We start from the raw sequence: 18336 nt of genomic DNA, 5'->3' as shown, positions 1-18336 counted from the left end.
TTTGCTGCTATTTACATGCTCAGAAATGTCATGTCACTTAAGCACTGTATACTAGATAATGAAAGGGTGCCAAGATGTTTACCAGGGATAAATTTTGTCAATAACTTTATGTATAAATGACATAATAAAAACAATATTGCAGATTAGTTTGCTGTATTTACACATCAAAACATCATGTACTATTATCATTGGTAGTATCACAAAAATTGAAAAACTGCTTTTATTCATGACTGCTCAACCAAATGATTCATATATTTTATAAACTATGAAATCAGTGTATGAATGTAAACTGCTATTACTACATATTCAAAAATTCCAAGCATTTGTAAGAACAAAAATATGATAGTCTGGATAAACCACCTTTGTAAAATTAGAGAATCTACATATATGGGCTGTCTACAAAATACGCATTTTCTCTAAAACCTCTAGTCATTATTGAGCATATTATTACCTCTTCACCTGCAACKCTGAATCTTGTATATTGTGCAAAGCGCCGTTCTCCTTCAAAATCAGTTAGATCAATTCTTAAAGTATAGTTCCCTTAAGAAATAACAATAAAAATTATTTTTTATTAAACTCGCCTATCTTGTTATTTTTCAGAGGAGTATTATAACAAAAGATGAAAATGCTAATTATATGTCTTTATCATGAATATTATCTATATTGTCACAGCATATTTTACATTTTTTATCTTCTTACATTATGCTTATTATCTTGCTATTCTTTGATTTCATGGGTCTAGTTCATCTTCCAAAATTTTAGAATTATACCAATGCATATTTTCCAGGGAGGACCAAAAAACAGCCTTTATAGTCTTTATATATTAGTAATGTATTTGAGATGGTAATGGAAGGAGAGTGAGAATCAAACAATAACCCTACCTCTGAGGAAATGAAAGATTTATATTCCTCTGAAGATAAAAGAGTTACACATATGCAAAGCTCATTGATTTCAGCAGTGTCAGTTTACAAGACCTGAAGATCTGGCCCCATCTACATATATTACTTTCTGCTTCCACTTACACATTTCCCACTTACGGACCTAATCTTCATCATGGCTAGAGCTGAATGAGCAAAGAGGGAAAGGTCTCAATGCAAGCTGTTATGGATCTCAAAGTAGTTATCTATACTGCAATATGAATAGTGATTGCAGCATATATGAATAAACCTGAGTTACTTTTAATCTAGAAGTATCAGTAAAGAAATCATGGCATTGATTTCCATAAAGATTAGCTGGCTAAGTTGATGGATAAATTTTAATACACAGTAATTTATAGTGGAGCAGAAGTTATCTTAGAATAAGTGGCTACTAGAAAGATGGAAATAGCATTCTAAGACCAACTTAGGCTAGTCAAGAGGACAGGCCTGGATTTACCGTCATGTTATACCCTATGCAATCGTGTGAAGTCCTGACTAAATGAAATGGTGCAGCATAGTATCTGAGTCCAGACTATTAGTGATTCTGACTGCAAAAAGGGCAAAGACAATTCTTTTAAGGTATATCGCTGTCTGCTAGTCCCCATTTTGCAAGGGCTCCCTGCATGCCCAATGACAGTTTTGAATCTTTTTTTTGCAAAAGAAAAATTCTGATGTGTTTTGTTCTCCTGCAACCTTTGGAAAGGCCCATACAACTCAGGATATATGCTAATGAAAAGGTTAAAAAAAAGAGCAAAGAAACAGGAACAGATTATAGCCTCTAGATTGTTGGCTTACAGGTCTACAGTTTCTATGATATAGTCTATAGATCTGTAGGACAAAGCAGCCAAGGAAGCCTGTAGTTACAATACAAATCTTACCTTGACTGGTCAAATAATGAAGATTTTTATTTCCAAGCCAATATTCACCATTTGCCAAAACAAAATTTCCAAAGCCGCCTTCATAGTCAGCCCAGACTCTGAAAGAGAGGGTGAATTACTGATTTATCAAAAAGATAAGTTTGTTGGGATGGTTACCCAACCTAGGATCGTAGACCATAGGATAACTCAGCTTGGAAGGGACCCCAGAAACTCTCTAGTCCAACCTCCTGCTTAAGCAGGGCCACTCTCTGACCATCTTGGTGGCTCTGTGCTGAACTGTTTGTAGTTTCCTATTTTACAGTGTATCAGAACATTAATAAAGGAATATTTTAGATTTGATTATCTTATTATTAATTATTTATTATTGATCTACACAAAATTATTTCTATTTCACATGTATGAAAGGCTGAATCCCACAATATGCTTGTCACTGAAGCCTAGTCCAAAGAGTAGTCCTCAGAAGTACATTCAAAGTGGGTTAAAATTAATGGATTTTAAGACCAGAAGAAATTGCATTAACTTAGTCTGATCTCTGGTATAACACAATTTACGCAAAGTGAAAACATTTTTCCTAGGTAAATCCAGGGAATATAGATTAAGGTGTGGGGGTATCACAAGTATTGTTTATTTTCTGTGATTTGGTGAAGCTATGAAACTCCTGCAGCTAGATATATAATTTTGTAAATTGAGGTATTAGCAAGCTTTTTCCAGCTTTGAATTATTGACTGAGTCTAACATTTTTTGAACTCAGGCTTGTGCATAGTTTCAAGAATATTATGTATATTAAAAGCACCAAATCTTTTCTCTGTCTACAGTGGCTTTGAAAGATTTTCTCAGTGGTTTTGGCTTCGTGACATGTCTGAATGGGAACAAAAACACCCTCTGTTTCCTTGGTGAGAAGCAACCATGCTTCAACCAATAGGTGAAAGTATTAGGCTGTGGACAGACAGTCATAACAGAAAGCAGCCTCTGTGCCTGAAATAGCTGGTAGCTTCTGACAAGGCAGAGGAATGGGCAGTGTGTGGTGGTAGCAATTGTGAACTGCTAGAGATGCTTTACAAGAGCTTGCCTGACCTTACTCCTAACTTTCTCCATTTATAAAGTAAGAATTGCGAAGTCTTCTCTTGGCCAGATTGCAGCTATTCATCCACTGTAGGGATCCTCTCTCTCTCTATTTCATACGGGCATTGTAAATTTAGCTATAGTAATTATAAATGCTGCTAAGATCCAGATCCACAGAAGGATGCAGATACCTAAAAGGCAAATTGGGCAAAACTGTGGTCCTAAAAAAATTCCTTGTTGCATCTGTAAATATTTATTTTATATTAAAATCTCAGAGGACCAGAAGCTTAACTTCTGGACATTCCCTCAAATGCTTGAGTGCTGGCAAAAGACTCAAAAAAAGGAGGTACACAAATCAAGTGCTCATCTATCTTATTTCTCCTGGAGGCATTTTACCATGAGCTAAAAACTACTTTGTAATGCTCAGACTCATTTGCTGATGGTATCTTATTTCAAATAGATTGTTCACGCACTTACTTTTTTACATTTTACTGTTTGTGAAAGACAATGTAGTCCTTTACTAGCCATTAAAAATTCTTGCTCCAGTGACTATTAATACATTTGACATTAAAGTGTCCTCTTGTAAAATGCATCAGCAATAAGACAAAGACTAGAAGTGATGTCTTCCCACTTCAAGGATATTGTATTAATCTATCCTTCCATCCTACACTGTACACAATGGAACAGCTTCATCAAAAGGGTTTCTAAAAAAAGTTTAAAATTAGATCTTACTTAAGTACCTAAACTTGACTTACGAGACTTACGAGATCATACAGGCAGTCTTTGACAGAGCCAGAATTGATACAGTCTGGATTACTACAGAGTAACCGTTTATCTGAGATAATAACTTACTCATATAATTCTAACGTTAATATTTAATTTAGCTCCAGCTAGTTTCAAGTTTGTCTACATTGTTCTCTATTTTACTGACCGAGCCTAGTACCTACCTATCAAAATTCTGGCTGCCATCCGAACGTCTCTGAAAAACGGTCCAGCCACCCCCTTCAGACATATCACAGAAGGCAAGGAATTCATTAGGACTCTGGACAGGTTTCATCTTATAAAATCCACTTCGCTTATGTCCATCATTGTAGATTTCTGCACAATCTGTTCACAAAACATTCATTGGACACAGTTCTCTTAGTCCCATACTTACTGGCAATAACAGAAATCATGTCATGTCATATAACAGTCACATATGAACCAGACTAATAAAAGGAAATACTTCTGCAAATGTACTTTTATGACTTTTCATCATTCTCTTGTATTTCTATTGCTTTAAAACTTTATTGAGCTGTAATTATTTTGAAATTTGTTTAAAAGAATCTTTTTCCACTTTTAAATAGTATTATTTCTGTTTTCATTTAGACTTGCAAAATAATTCCCCTAGTTCAGAGGGAGTCGCTTCTAATTTACAGTGGTACAATCCACATTAGAATCCTGTTACGATAACATATAGCTTCTGTACATATGAAACACCCAGAACTTTTTTAAAAACTCTGTGGACTTCTATGCCCAGCAGCTCACAGAAGAACTACCACAAACGAGAACGGAATCACCAAAGTTAGAAAAAGGAAACAATTGCTGTCCCTTGTACCAAGTAGAAGCAAATATAAATAGAAGACTGCCCCTCCAAAACGTGCAATTTATGTTCAAAATATTATCTTTTGACTTGATACTCTTTCAGTCTGTCTACAATAGTGTTAATGACTAATCATCATTTAGATCAAAGAAAAAATTCAGAGCTTGTGAACAGCAATGTAATTGTATAATCTTTTTCCCCTAGGAGTTAACTAAGAAATGAAAGGAATTCTTTGTTTATATGTAATCTACCATCAAGCAGTCATACAGGAAAGATGTATAATTTTCAACATTTCTGTTTTTCCTGGCAAAGGTAGGACTGAGTAATTGTAAGATTTTCCCTGAAACCTTTATGAATGTGTTGGCTGAACTTCCAGGCCAGTTTGGAACTTCCTGAACTATTTTATTTCACCTCAGTGAAAGCCTCAGTGAAGATTAGACAGAGAAAATAAACAGTTTATACTGAAAACAAATAGCTATGCCAGGATTTGAAACAACTATAGTAGAAAAAGTGATTTAAATAACAAACAGCTAAGCTGTCTTTGTAGAGAATGCTTGACTGGCTTATAGAAAATAGCTTTTCTTGTGGCCACAATTTGCTTAGGAGGTTAGCAAAATACTTAAACATATTCTAATTTTAGGCAAGTGTCCATACTGTGGCATTCCTCCCTTACTATCTAATCCCAAATCATCCAGCTCTGTTGACATTAAAATGCTACAGCAGGGGAAGATGAAATGAAATAGCACAATAGCAGCAGGGAAAAACATTTTCTATGAAATTGATACAAATAATGGAACCTCAAAAAAAAAAAAAAACAAAAAACACAGCAGAAACAACAACTCAACTCTGTCATTTAGAACCACATTTGAAAAATAAACTTAGGCACAAGCAGCTGGCAAAGAAAGGACAAAGACCTTTCAGCCAAGTGTGGTTTTAATAATCTTTTTCAGTAATGAGTGAATCAGCCATAATAATAAAGAAGAGTTTTCCAGGACAGTGAATACATAAATAAACTATAAATATAACTTAAAAGTCAGACTCACAACTGCTTTTAATTCTATTTTAATGATGCTTTATTATATGTGATGTCTTGTTATATGTTGTGATTTATTCCAGAAGCATAAACACAACAAGTAAATTGAAACAATATGATTCAAAATTTTAAAAGTTTAGACTCTCTAGCACTGGACAGCTAGAAACTGACACAAACCTCCAAGAATAAGTCAGACCCGTAAGCTATATTTTCAATCCAGCTATTGGATTAGATGGTGTTTTATAATATTTTTAAAAAGTTTAGGCCTCACTCCAGCTCCTTTGAGCAAACACACTTAGCCCTCTTTCATTGCAGAGGGACCAGATCACCACCAAAATGCTGGTGAGAATATAAAAACAATTCAAATACAGTATTTTAGAAACTCTTATGTCCTAAGTTGAACCAAACTCAGTCAAAATGTTGCAACAGTAAGAGTATTATTAAAATTAGATGCAGATAATATAAGCTATGTTTATATGTGTAAATATGGGTGCCTCGGGGACTTTACAGTTATATTAAGCGGAATATGTGTGCCAGGCAAACCCAACTTTACGTTTAGTTGTTGAGTATTTTGGAAGTGGCAACTGTTAGATTTGATGCCTGTCATTATCTTTCCTATTATGCRGAGACATCATATTTCACAAGAGCTACTTAATTAGCAGAATACAGCGAACCTAGTATGTGTTGGGACAGTGCTGTCCCTTGTGCAATAAAGTCTCTAACGTATTCCTTCTTTACATTCCTAACATATTCCTTTGTTGTCTTTCAAAGAATTACTAAAATTCTTTCCTTAAACTATTGTGCAGTGGAATCCAGTTCCAGCTTTCAAGCTAGGTTCAAACTTTCATATTGAGCTAACTTCTATAAAACATTATATTCCAGTATTAAAGGAATAAAAGTAATATTATGACAGAAGAATATCTTTATTGGTGATAAAATGGACAATCTAAGATATTTAAATATCCCTTGAACTACTAGCTGTTTGACATAAGACTGTGTCATATACAGCCAACATTCRGCAGGTAAGCTTCTTAAAAAGTTGAACAATTAGTAAGTGTACACTGTATATATTTTACTCCTACAAATCTTTAACCATGGCAGCTTTCAAAATGTTTCTGTTGAAAGCTCACAGCAGGTTTATGGTATTGCATTTAAAATCCTCTGCTTTATCTGAGGCCTTCTTAGTCATTTTGTTCAGCTGCTTTATCATATTTTTAGTCATATTAGGCTAAATGATTCTGAAGGTAACTCCAAGAGTTAATAGGCCCAATATATTCTCCATCACAGCAACAGTTTATAATATTTCATTTGGTAGATTATTAAGAATACATTAGAAATTTCTTAGATGGGAATACTTCAAAGCTTGAGGATTCCAATAGGTGCTCTATATCTGATAATTCTTTAGTATGATTTACCTTTTTGTAATAGAAGCCAGTTCTTTCATTGTGSCAAACCATAAAAAACACATTTTTCCCCATAACCATTTTAGTCTGAAACAAGTTTCCTCTTATGAGGAAAAGGCTACTAGAACTCTCGATTACTATTCTTTTTCGTATTATTATCTGTACTAACATCTTATGGTTAGATATTGGTTTTTATTTATAGTATTCTTATAAACAGTTCTCTTTTATACTGGGAARAACATCAGTTTGAACATTACTACTGCTTGCAACTGAGATGGAGAAGACTGGAAGCTAGCTAATTCCCCCAAATCCTTTGAGGCCTTATCAGCCAAAAACATGACYTTAAAATCTAGCCAGAAACTACCAAACAAGGAATGCAGAAGGAATGCTTCTGTGTAACATGTTTATGTTATGATATCTTGTTTAAAATWAAAAAATCGAAAGCAAAGCATTTTACCAWATTCTACTCCACTTGGATTTTCCAGACCACTTCAAAGACATAGTCTTTGTAGCAAGCATAGTCTAATTTTGAGCTATCACACCTGYTGAGGTATTTGCACAGTATTTTGAGTGAGATATCATCTGCTAATAAGACAGGAATGTGAGTGCACAGTATGTGAATACAACATCTGAAATTATCTTTTCTGAGAGGATGGTTGCCCCTAAACTGACAAAGCTAAATCAGCAATTAACAATGATGATGTTTTCTTAAGCTAGTTATCAGCCAGATTAAAAGGTAACCAGGGAATTACCAAGAGATTTCTGAGGAAAGGAGAAATCAGTTTGAAAAGAGGTGTAAAAAAACATGAAAATTTGTGATTGCAAGAGTTCTTGGTAAAAGAGCAGCAGTCAAACCAGGTTTGACACCACTAGCAGTCACACATCAAGACCTCTGTCTAGACCTAATGGAGCATCCTTCCTGCCAAACCCCATGAGCAGCTTGCTCTTCAGCTAGTGCACTGAAAATATGCAACAAGCAGGGTCCCACATCTTAAGTGTTTGCATGTGAACTTGTAGGATGCTTTCTCATCAGCATATGGATTAGCAGATTTAGGGAGCAGCAATGGGTACACACTAAGCTATAGCACCCATAATCTCCTCTAGCAGGTGCATGGAAGTAGGGGGAACCCACACTCTCAAAAGAAGGTGTGTGTGCTTGTAACCCACGCTTCCTCTGAGAGGGGATATGTGTTGCGTATGTAACCCTGTAAATGTTTGTATGTAGGATTAGAACTTTCTGAGATTAGTTACAGAAGGGTGTTTAGAAATTTGTGACTGTTTATTAATATTTTGTAAATGTCCAGYATTGTGTTTTATCTGTTGTATTGCTGATACTGATTCTGAATTTATTGTTCATTGACTGATATTTAATTATGTGCCATTAATAAATGAATAAACSTCTTTGATCCTGATTTGATTTATACCGCGTGAGTTGAGCAGTTTTACCCTGCAACAGAGTAACAGCTGAACACTGTGTTTTAAACAAACAATTTTCTATGAGCTTTTAAAACAATGTCAATAGGCCTAATTGTGTTATAGCTTCTGAGTATCATTACAATGAATGGAAATGAAAAGAATGAGTTCATTTCTAACCTGAATACAGTCTTTTTCCTCCCAAGTCAATGACACTGTTTTCATCTCCTCTGTYATTGTACTGAATCTCTTTCTTCTCTAAAAGCTGTATAATTTTCAACTGCTGCTGTTTCACACGATGTTCCAGAAGTCTCACCTGGGCTTGAAGTCGTATCTGCTCTTGAAAACAGTTCTGTAGATCCTACAGAGGAAAATACACCATATTATAGAATCAACAGATTTTTGTCTGTGACCAAAAAATTAATATGAATAAAATTTAACGACTAAAACATTTCTGTCACAATTCCCTATTTATGTTGATTCCCACCTCAATTGCTATCTCTATTTAAAATTAGAGAATCCACAGTATACCTGCTTTGTGAAGAAATCTTCTCTKTAGTGGCTAAACTACAAGCTCTCACTGTAAACATCCAGAAGGGACTCTAAGGGACTCTGGGGAAAAACACTATGGAATAGATCCTATCACATAGGTTCTTTATCGCCTCATCATGGACAGAGATTTACCATCCAGTGGCAGACAATTAACATTGTGAAGGTTCTAAAATTTCCTGAGTTTTAAAGAAATATAGTCCACACTGATACTTGTTCAACTCTAGTGTTCATTTTTCAAATGCTTTTAGATTACAGGCTTCTTATGATAAGAATCTTAACATTCTCAGCATAAATACTGTAAAGCTTAAAACTCATTTTTGGCATGTCAAAATAACTAGWTCCTAAAAGGCTGCAAATATTCATGAAAAATAAAAAACAAAAACTTAAAGATGGTATTGTGCTGGAACTTGAACACTAATTTTGCCATGCAGAGTGGGTGAGAAAYGTGGTATTCTGGTATGATGATACTTTGCACTCGCTTCACTCTGTTACAAATAATTAATGCACGATGCAAGAGAAGTGTAATAAAAAATCCTGGCATGCTGCATGTACACAAAGGAACAAATAGTTCTTTTTRGATTAATGGCTATGGTAAAATAACCAAAGTGAACACAATCTAATCTAAGGAGCTTAAAGTAAAACAGCCTGTACAGTTTCAAATATGTATTAAACATACTTGATTTCAAGATGGGGGGAAAGCCCTCAGGGTTTTAAGATACATCTTACAAATGTGACATTAGGTTTTGAGATACATCTTACAAATGTGACATTAGGTTTTTAATCAGTATCATTTTATCTGTGCAAACAAAGTTCAGCAGCTACAGTGCTTGCATGAGAGCACAATTAGTGCTGTAAAAGCAAAATCGGATGGTGATTTTTTGGAACTCTGACATGCAAGACCAAATATGCAGTAATTATAAATTAGTTAAACCTCATTTGTAGGGCCACRTTATTTACATGACCTAAGGATGCAGACCTGTAACATTTGTTGCCTATATATAGAAGAGCTGAGAGCTGATATCTTAGAACATTGCCCTATCCTACTGAATGAACTTTAGAGAGATCTAAAGCAGCATATTGATGYACAGCTTCAGTGGAATCAGTATACTTCCACTTGTATCCCTAAGAGGACAATCAGGCTTAGACTTCATTTATTTACCATGCAAGCTCCCACCAAAATCACTTTCTTGCCACAATGGATTTTTAAATTCCGTCCAAAAAAAGCAGATTCCATTCTGTACATTTCTATGCAGCACAAACATGATTCTTGCTGATGGTGAATCGCTGTCATCAATAATGTCAACATAACTCCAAGGACAGACTTTGTGATGAATTAAAGTAACAGTACAACTAAGAATCAACACTTTCTCAGTCTAGCAGATGTGATTTTTTTCCCATAATTAATCTGTGGTTCTAGTTAAAAAGGAGAGGAATGTCTATTACAGTCAAGAAACACCCACATAAACTGTCACAACTATGTCCTGTTACTTCTAGTAGAACTAATTGTTGCAGGAGTCCAAGCCCCCTTGCTTTTCATTATAGAAGATGCAATTAACTTRCAATGAATAGGTAGTGATGAACTAGAGAAGTTTCAAGAGAATGTCTGAAAATGAAAGAATGCATGGAATACACTTATAAGATGTTTTTTATCCATCATGTTCCATTTGACTTAGATATTTAGCCATGTTGAAAACAAATTTGCTGACCAGGCACGCTGACTTGGCAGAACAATCCTGGTTGTAAGTCATTGTTCTAAGTATTACTGTAGTGTATCAAATGCTTGCTTTAATTCATGCAATTTAATACACATGCTGGGGTCAAAAAAATTGGGGAATACATGTGGCTGGATTAGGCAGTTTGTCAGCGACCTGCTCCTGAGGAGAAAGTTCAGCTGCCTCTATGGGGCTGGGTTGCCCAGGTCAGGCAGCTCTGACACCAGATTTATCACACACAGATTCATCTGCAAACTCCAATTGTCTGCTTGTTCCTGGCTCCTGAGAAGCTATTAAAGATGTCTGACCACAAGGAGGAGCAGTAAAATGAGAGGCAGGTTGGCCAAACCCTACGATTCTTTTGAAAGACGAAGAAAACTGTCAATGACCTAATATCCCTAGAGTCCCATCTTATTTAAGAATACTCCCTTGCAAATCTTTTTCAGTTGTTGTTAACTACAGAAGATCCCTAGCATAAGCGCCTTCTTTTCTAGGAAAGAAGAAAATGAGGAAGAAATTTCCTGAAGGAAATTCAGGAAATGAGAGAAGAAAGAACTTAAAGAAATATATGTACATACAGAGACATACTTGTGACAATGGCTCAGACTAATGTTGTCTGCCAGAGCCATAAGCACTGACTAATGTGTGACGTTGCATATTATAAAAGAAGGCTGTGCTATTACACAGTCTTTCCAGGATAGCTATCTCAGCATGTCTCTGCAGCTTCATATTATCCCTTCACAAAAACTGAGCTAAATTTGGAAGTTCAGAAGAGGCTTCTTGTCAGCTCTCTGCAAATTCTCAGGGCTAATCCTGAGTGCATAGAGAGAATGAGGGAGAACTGGAGAGCTGTATAGTAGGTTGGGAAAGATTGATTTAAAAAAGTAAAGTAGGCTCACCCAGATGAGCTAATGCTAATTACAGAAGTAAATTTGTCAGARAACCCACCCATGTTATCAGTCAGATCAAATATTAATTCTAATCATAATGAGTTAAGAGTGATAAAGGAGTTAGAATGACACTTTCTTCAGTTTTACAGCAACATCTGTTTTACTGAGGAGTTTAGACCGTATCAGTCTTATGTCAGTACTCCCAAACTTGGATAACAGGGTGACGTTCAACTATAAGAAAGACTTCCAGCGATCCTGGGAAACGCTGGCCGGTAAAGCAAGGCCCCTTCAGTTTCACAGGCTGGACTTCCAGTAGGTGGTCTCTTTAACATGTATGAGGCATGAAGACATGAAGAGCTACTTTAGCTTCTGGAAAGAGTAGGAGTCTGCTTTTGAGGACAGGGAGCTACAGGCAACAAAATGTTTTTWATTTTTTTTCATATCTAGTGAAAACTTAGGTCTAATACTGCACCTATTTATACTGATAAGAGCCATTCTCCTACTGTGACTAAATTATATAGTAAAAAAATAAATTTCACAAGAAATCTTACAGTATACCTAAGAAAATTTGATACATACAGTCAGTATGACACTATTTCATATACTACCACAAAAGGTCCACACCTCTGAATCAAAACTAAATACTACCAGTCTGAAATATTATTCTTAACTTTGCATTTAATGTTTTCTTTTTGTTTACATAAAAACTGATTTCACAAAAATGAAAGGCAATGAACTTATTCTCTTCTTTACAGAGCGTGTACTCATTATAGTCGGAACAGTAACATATCTACATTACATAAACATTTCCTCTTGAAGAGGATTTAAGATCACAATGCTGGTAATACCARGTGATAATCAAGAAATTCATACTGAATAATTGTAGCATATGAAAGAAATGTCTGAGCAAAAACAAAGGTTTGAAAATGACCTATATAGTGTCTCTCATATTTTGCTCTTTCTCTCCCAATTCTAGCCTCCTCATTGACATCTCTTTCCGTGAACTCCAGACAAGTCCCATAATGCTTTCCTGCTGAACAGCAACCACACAATTATCATATCTGGAATTCCAAACCTATTTTTCCCATGGGACAGTTACAAGATAGCTGCTTAACTTTAAGGTGGATCAGTGTGGCTTATAGATCTGCAGGTTACAGGACTGCTCTTTTCAAATATTACGCCACATTTTCACAGGATACCTCTATTAAAATCACTGGAGTTAACCAAGTGCACAGGTGGAGTAATATGGTAGCAAAGTATATCCTAGGGATATAATGTAAGAATTAGCATGTATAAGATATTGCTATTCCTTTTCTTAGATATGGATCAAAGTAAAACTCTAACGATGCTGTAATAATCAAAAAACGTGATTTTGATCGTGACTGTCTCCAGTGGACAGTAGTACCCGCTGATAGAAACCAGACTAAAAATAACCTGTTATGTCTGCATTACTGAAGCAAGTRTTTGTACACTGAGAAGCAATTATCCAACAGTTGCTGACAGCTCTGCTCCTGGACGTGTGGTCCCATATTTAACCCAGCTGCTGCAATTAATGTGCATACACAATCAGATTAGGAAGAAAGAGAGCCAAGACAGGCAGTACAGGACTGGTGAGATTAGAAGTATTTTAAGTGATGGAATAAGTGTGTGCACGAGTGTGGGGTTTTTTTTGGAGAGGTAGGAAACGTAGAATAATAATTTGGGAACTGGAAGTCAAGGAACTGCAATCATTGTCAGTGTGGATTATAGTAAGATAACGAAATGTAAACAAGTGAGAACATGAAGCTGTGAGTCTTGTTTGAGAGAAAGAGGCAAACTGATGATGAAGCAAAGGCTGGAGACATTCTTCCTCCTGTGTGTGAATAACCAGAAATATTACTGTTGCAGCCACCAGGCTAGTTACACTTTAGGAATTCTTGGGTTTTGCTCAAGTATGGTGCTCAAACCTAAACGTGTTATTCTGAGTTATCATTAATACTGAATGATAGTATAATTACCTTACATGTYTTTTGTAAATATTCCTGGTAATGCATCCCATGATACCTTTTTTGCAAAGATATCCAATTGCCTCATATTTGACATCTGATCCACTGAGCTTTGATTACTTTCTTCAACACTATTGCCCAGTGAGTTCTTTCTTATCAGAAATYCATCTCCACTGGCCATCTCTTCATGCCTAGCAAATCTCCTCAGTTTTTCAGATTTATTCTGAACTCTAATCTTTTCCCTCAAAGAGTCTGTAGTCCTATCAAGCTGTAAGCACTGTAAGCACAAGTATTAATATTTAGAAGAAACTCTATATACAGACCTAATTAGCAGAACTTACAGAGCTGCCAATGCCATCCATCAAGCTAGCTGCAAGGATAAAATCGATCAATATCAAAATCTTCATTCTTTAGAAACTGTGAAGTAGAGTAACAGATAAAATATTAGCTAAACATTAAGTTTTTACATCTGACATGTTCAAAATGTTATTTGAAAAAATCTACTTAACATATAGTTATGTCCCTATATATTGTAGATATAGTGTATATTAGGCTTTGTTACTATGTTTGATCAAGCAAAATTCCAAAATCCAGTAAAACCAAACTCTATTTTTATGGACTACTTCTCCATGAAGACTAGACTCTCCATGAGTTTTAGGACAGTCATTTGAAATCACAAAATCACACAATCTATTATAAAACCAAAATACTCTTTCAAAATGCTCTGAAAAGCAGAACAATATTCCTTGCGAGTCCTTAAAAGTTGGCAGAAAGCTTTCTGTTACATTCAAGTAATTAAAATCTGAGTTTGGATAGTTGTCCTTGAACTGAAGCAAGTACCTTATGACTTATGTGTGCCAGGAGAGCATGGATACAATCTTTTTTCTGTCATAGAGTAATTTTGGAAAAAGTGCTCAGCAGTTATTGCGTGACATTCAGCTTTTATTCTAATGGCAACAAGGATGACATCTGACTATAGCTGGCTGTGCATATTTTGTACTGTATGACCCATAGCATTCTAAATCTCTTTACCTTCAAGAAGCCAATTTCTTACTGACTAGTTAAACCACTGCAATCTATCAAATGAGGAATGTTTCCTTTTCTTATTTAAACTATTTTGATTTAGTGTACGTATGCGAACTCCTGCTTAAACCAAAATATGTGTCCTCCCTGCTTTTTCTACTGATAGAACTAAATCAGTTAATTACATGTTAAACCCAAATACATTTCTGGTTAGACAAAATATAGGACACACAAGGATTAATGATTTCATTTCAGAAAAGTAACCTTAGCATGTATTTATTAAATCAYCACCTTTATGGAGAATTACACTCAGTCTCTATAGAAATTAATAAAAATTTCCAGTGGAACAGAGCAGACTGCGCTTTTTACTGTATAAAGATAACGATGGTGGCTGTGTGAAGTATGTTCTTTAAGTTCTCGTAAAATCAGGCAAATCAAGGTTCATTGTCACCCTGTCTCTGAAAACTTCTTGCAAGAATAGAAATTGCAGTCCTGGCAAATTTCAGTTTTTCATCCCCTACCTATAAAACACTTAGGATGATTTTTAGAAGTACAACTATTCTATGCARGAAAACAACAACTTCTATTTTTAGTTCTGAGTTTGATCACCAGAGGGATTTTTGCCAAATGGTAAGCAAAACATACATCTCTTGGGAGGGCTGTGAGATGAAATGAAGTTTCTTTAAGCAGTCTTAAAACTTGTTTTGTTCTGTGGCTATGTTGTTTAACAGAGATTTCTCAAGTTATCTACAATATCTGGAAGTAAAATTTGTGTATATTCCAATCAACACCAAGCATCCAATTCTCTTGTGAAAAGTTTACAGATAAGTCATGTTGCCGAAACAAATACTTATGAAGTATAACCATTCGGGGTGGCAAGCAAAGCTAAAGAGGCAACCAAACCCACCTTGCAGAAATAGAAGATTCAGTGCAAAAAGTCAATGGAAGGGGAAATGAGTTGTCAGCAGAGACTGACTTTAGGAAGGCAGCTCTAAGATCCAGCTGCACCGTAAGGCCAGGTGCATCCTGCAGTTGCATGAGGACCTGAAAAGCTCTTGTCGCTCCCCGCCTATGAACAGCTCCTAGAATTTTTCTTCTCTCAACTCCCTGAAAYTTGTACCCTGTGGTTCCTACATACTTGATTTTTGTTATATGTCCTAAATGATTAGGAAGATTCAATAGCTTTGCTTAGAGCTCCCACATACTTGATTTTTTTAAGTAGCTCTGATCAACCCTATTCGATGTCCAGAAGTCTCATGTTTCTACAACGCACATGAAAAGCTACTGCAGAGTAAATGTGYAGTAAATGTGAAATAAAATTTACCCTTCCAGGAAGCATCAGGCTTTTGTGCACATTGGTAYGTAGTACTGCCCAGAAGTTTCCAGGAAGAGTTATGAGACCCAAATACATCTGTATGAATCTTTATTGTACCACATCTGGCACTGGATTGATACACATGATGTTGAGAGCTCTGTTTGGCCCCACTGACTCAGCTTACAGCTACCTGAAAAAGATTTTAAAGCAATTTGCACGTATGCAACATCTACCACTAACCTGCTAAGCACTAGAACAAGCTGGTATCTATTTAAGGATTTCAGAAGAATCCATTATAAATTATTTTTACATATTTCTTGAGTAGAAAGTGTGACCTGAAAAATTTAGGCTAAGTTATTTCTATGCCATAAAACTTCTGAATCATGCCTGTAAGTTGTTCTTCAAGTTAAGTGAATAGATACTATGTTATTTCAATTAGAAACTTTATTGTTCTTAAATGTGACAAGTTCTATTCTTAAAGTAGTGAAATCCTATATATTTCAGGTTTAAAAAAAATGTATCTGCAAAAATTGCCTAGCACTACATTTCAGGTTTTGAGTCATGATGAAAAATATGCATATTATAGTGGCAATTATGGCTGTTACAGCCACTACTATTTTGAAAGCAGCTGTTGCCACCTGTGGCAGTGACATTCTGTCTATTGTGGGAAAAGAGTGACTGCAGAGTCATTAGTTATCTGGGCAGCCTGCAAATGACCTTTTCTCTCTGATAATCTCAGTCCCTACTCCATGCACGGCCTACGGGTGTTTTTCTAGGAGAGAAAAGACTGCATTTCTTTTATCAGAAGATCCATATTAAACCACTCTGCTTAATTTTGTGTTATTTTCATTCTAAAACACACTGTCCTCACTCTCATTAGTTTTAATATTTGCACAGTTCTATCATGATTCTGCTAATTGTGAATGCTTGAATACAGCATCAGTCTTAAAGGACTGTACAGCTATAATGATTTTATTTTTTAAAGAGACTATCATCAGGTACATCTTACATAGTGTTAAGAATAGTTTGTGTTAATCAAAAAAAATAGAAGACTACCAGATACAATCAAGTCAGACCATGTCTCTTACAGCATGTGTGAGCTATGGCAAGAAAGCTACAGAAAAGGAATGAAATGCTGAGGAGCGTAGAGTTTGTGCAGTTGATTTGGTTTGTCATCTTCAAATGGAGTCACCTTTTTATTCAAGGATGCCTCTGTCTAAAGCATATTCCTCTTAGAGGGAATTTCATGAGGGCTGCAATTGGAAGACAAGTTTGTCTATATCAGCTTTAGCATTGAACTTGGATATGTTCAGAGAACATGCTAAAATGTAGGAATACTCTCATAAATAAAGTTCTGAATGTGRTGTTTTAAATACATCGCTCCAGATATGTTTAAGCTGACTATGATAATAAAAGAATTAAGGGAGTATTAGGAGGGAACAACAGAGAGCTCCATTTGACGGACTTATCGTTCAGAAAAAGAAGAGATGTTAAAATGGAGAGTACACACGGAAAACCTGCAGGGAGGGCCTCAAGTATGAACAAGTGTCTGTGAGAGCCAAGTCTTTGTGCTGTTGTTCCAAAAAAAGGGCAAAAAGCTGAAGATTAGGAAGATGCATGAAAACGCAAGCTGTGACAGGAAATGGCTGACATAACCATGTTTCCCTGCATCTATTCCTGCCCAGCAGAAAAAACAAGAAGGGCAGAAGACAGTGAGCAGCACTGATTCTGCAAAGGGCAGGACTCCAGCGAGCCCTTCTGGCGTGTGAGTTCTCACAGGACAGCAAAAACTTGAGTGTTGTCATATGGGAGCATGCTGAGATCAGTGGATTTAGTGACATCTGGTTAATAATATTAAATTGTAGTTGTGGCCAAAGCGTGACTGCTCGAACATAATTCTGCTAAAAGAGAACAAATAAAGGCTTTGGAAGCCAATCTGTGTCCCTTCACAATTTTGCTGTGCAAAATGTCTAATCACCTATATCTCTGAGCAGGTTTCTCAGCAGGTATAAATTCCTGTAGCTTATCTGATCCCACAGTTCCAGTCACATGAGATTTGGCAATAGTTTTTTCACTGAGTAATCAAAACTAAGTGATTTAAAAGGTGGAAGATTTTCATATGATGGGATCAGGCCCCAAAGATGTTCAAAGTGCTTTACATACACTAACTAAATCAACAGTCAGTCTTGGAATTAATGCTGATAACCGATTCCTTAGTTTTCCATGTTTCTACAGAAAGTTTCAAACAAATTTGTTTTAGTAACAGTTCTTTGAAGGCGTATATCCATCCTTTCTAATACGCAATATGTAAAGTTACAGCTCTGTTCAAGCAAAGCTCAAAATCTCAGTCTTGGAAGACTGCTTTGAAACTCATTTCTCCAACTGATTTCTCCACTTGTTTAAATATCTACCCTAGTTGTCCTATAGCTACTTAAAATGTATTATTCAGAAATGTACTTGCAGGGTAAAATAATTAAAAGTGAAGGGAGAGACTACAACTGCTGATAAACATTCACATGTACTGAAGTAAAAACATTCTTCATTCCAAAATWTTTCCCCCAGAATAAAAAA

General features: G+C 35.8%; 1 protein-coding gene across 6 annotated transcripts in view; it reads right to left on the bottom strand.

Annotated features, from left to right (window-relative positions):
- The window catches only part of FGL1 (fibrinogen like 1), a 36410-nt gene that overhangs the window by 6425 nt on the left and 11649 nt on the right, over positions 1-18336 (bottom strand). For all 6 annotated transcript variants that reach the window (XM_085305499.1, XM_085305502.1, XM_085305497.1 and 3 more), the window contains 5 exons: positions 13769-13844; positions 8469-8649; positions 3805-3964; positions 1796-1893; positions 452-540 (listed from right to left, as the gene is read on the bottom strand). In XM_085305499.1, the coding sequence (XP_085161625.1) occupies positions 452-540; positions 1796-1893; positions 3805-3964; positions 8469-8649; positions 13769-13834 (594 nt within the window). In that variant the 5' untranslated portion in view covers positions 13835-13844. The remainder of the gene's footprint in view (positions 1-451; positions 541-1795; positions 1894-3804; positions 3965-8468; positions 8650-13768; positions 13845-18336) is intronic.

Source organism: Rhea americana, unplaced genomic scaffold (assembly GCF_003343005.1).
Source record: "Rhea americana isolate MKP2758 unplaced genomic scaffold, rheAme1 scaffold_221, whole genome shotgun sequence".
In the NCBI taxonomy this organism is placed as follows: Eukaryota; Metazoa; Chordata; class Aves; order Rheiformes; family Rheidae; genus Rhea; species Rhea americana.
This window is presented reverse-complemented; position numbering and strand designations above follow the sequence as displayed.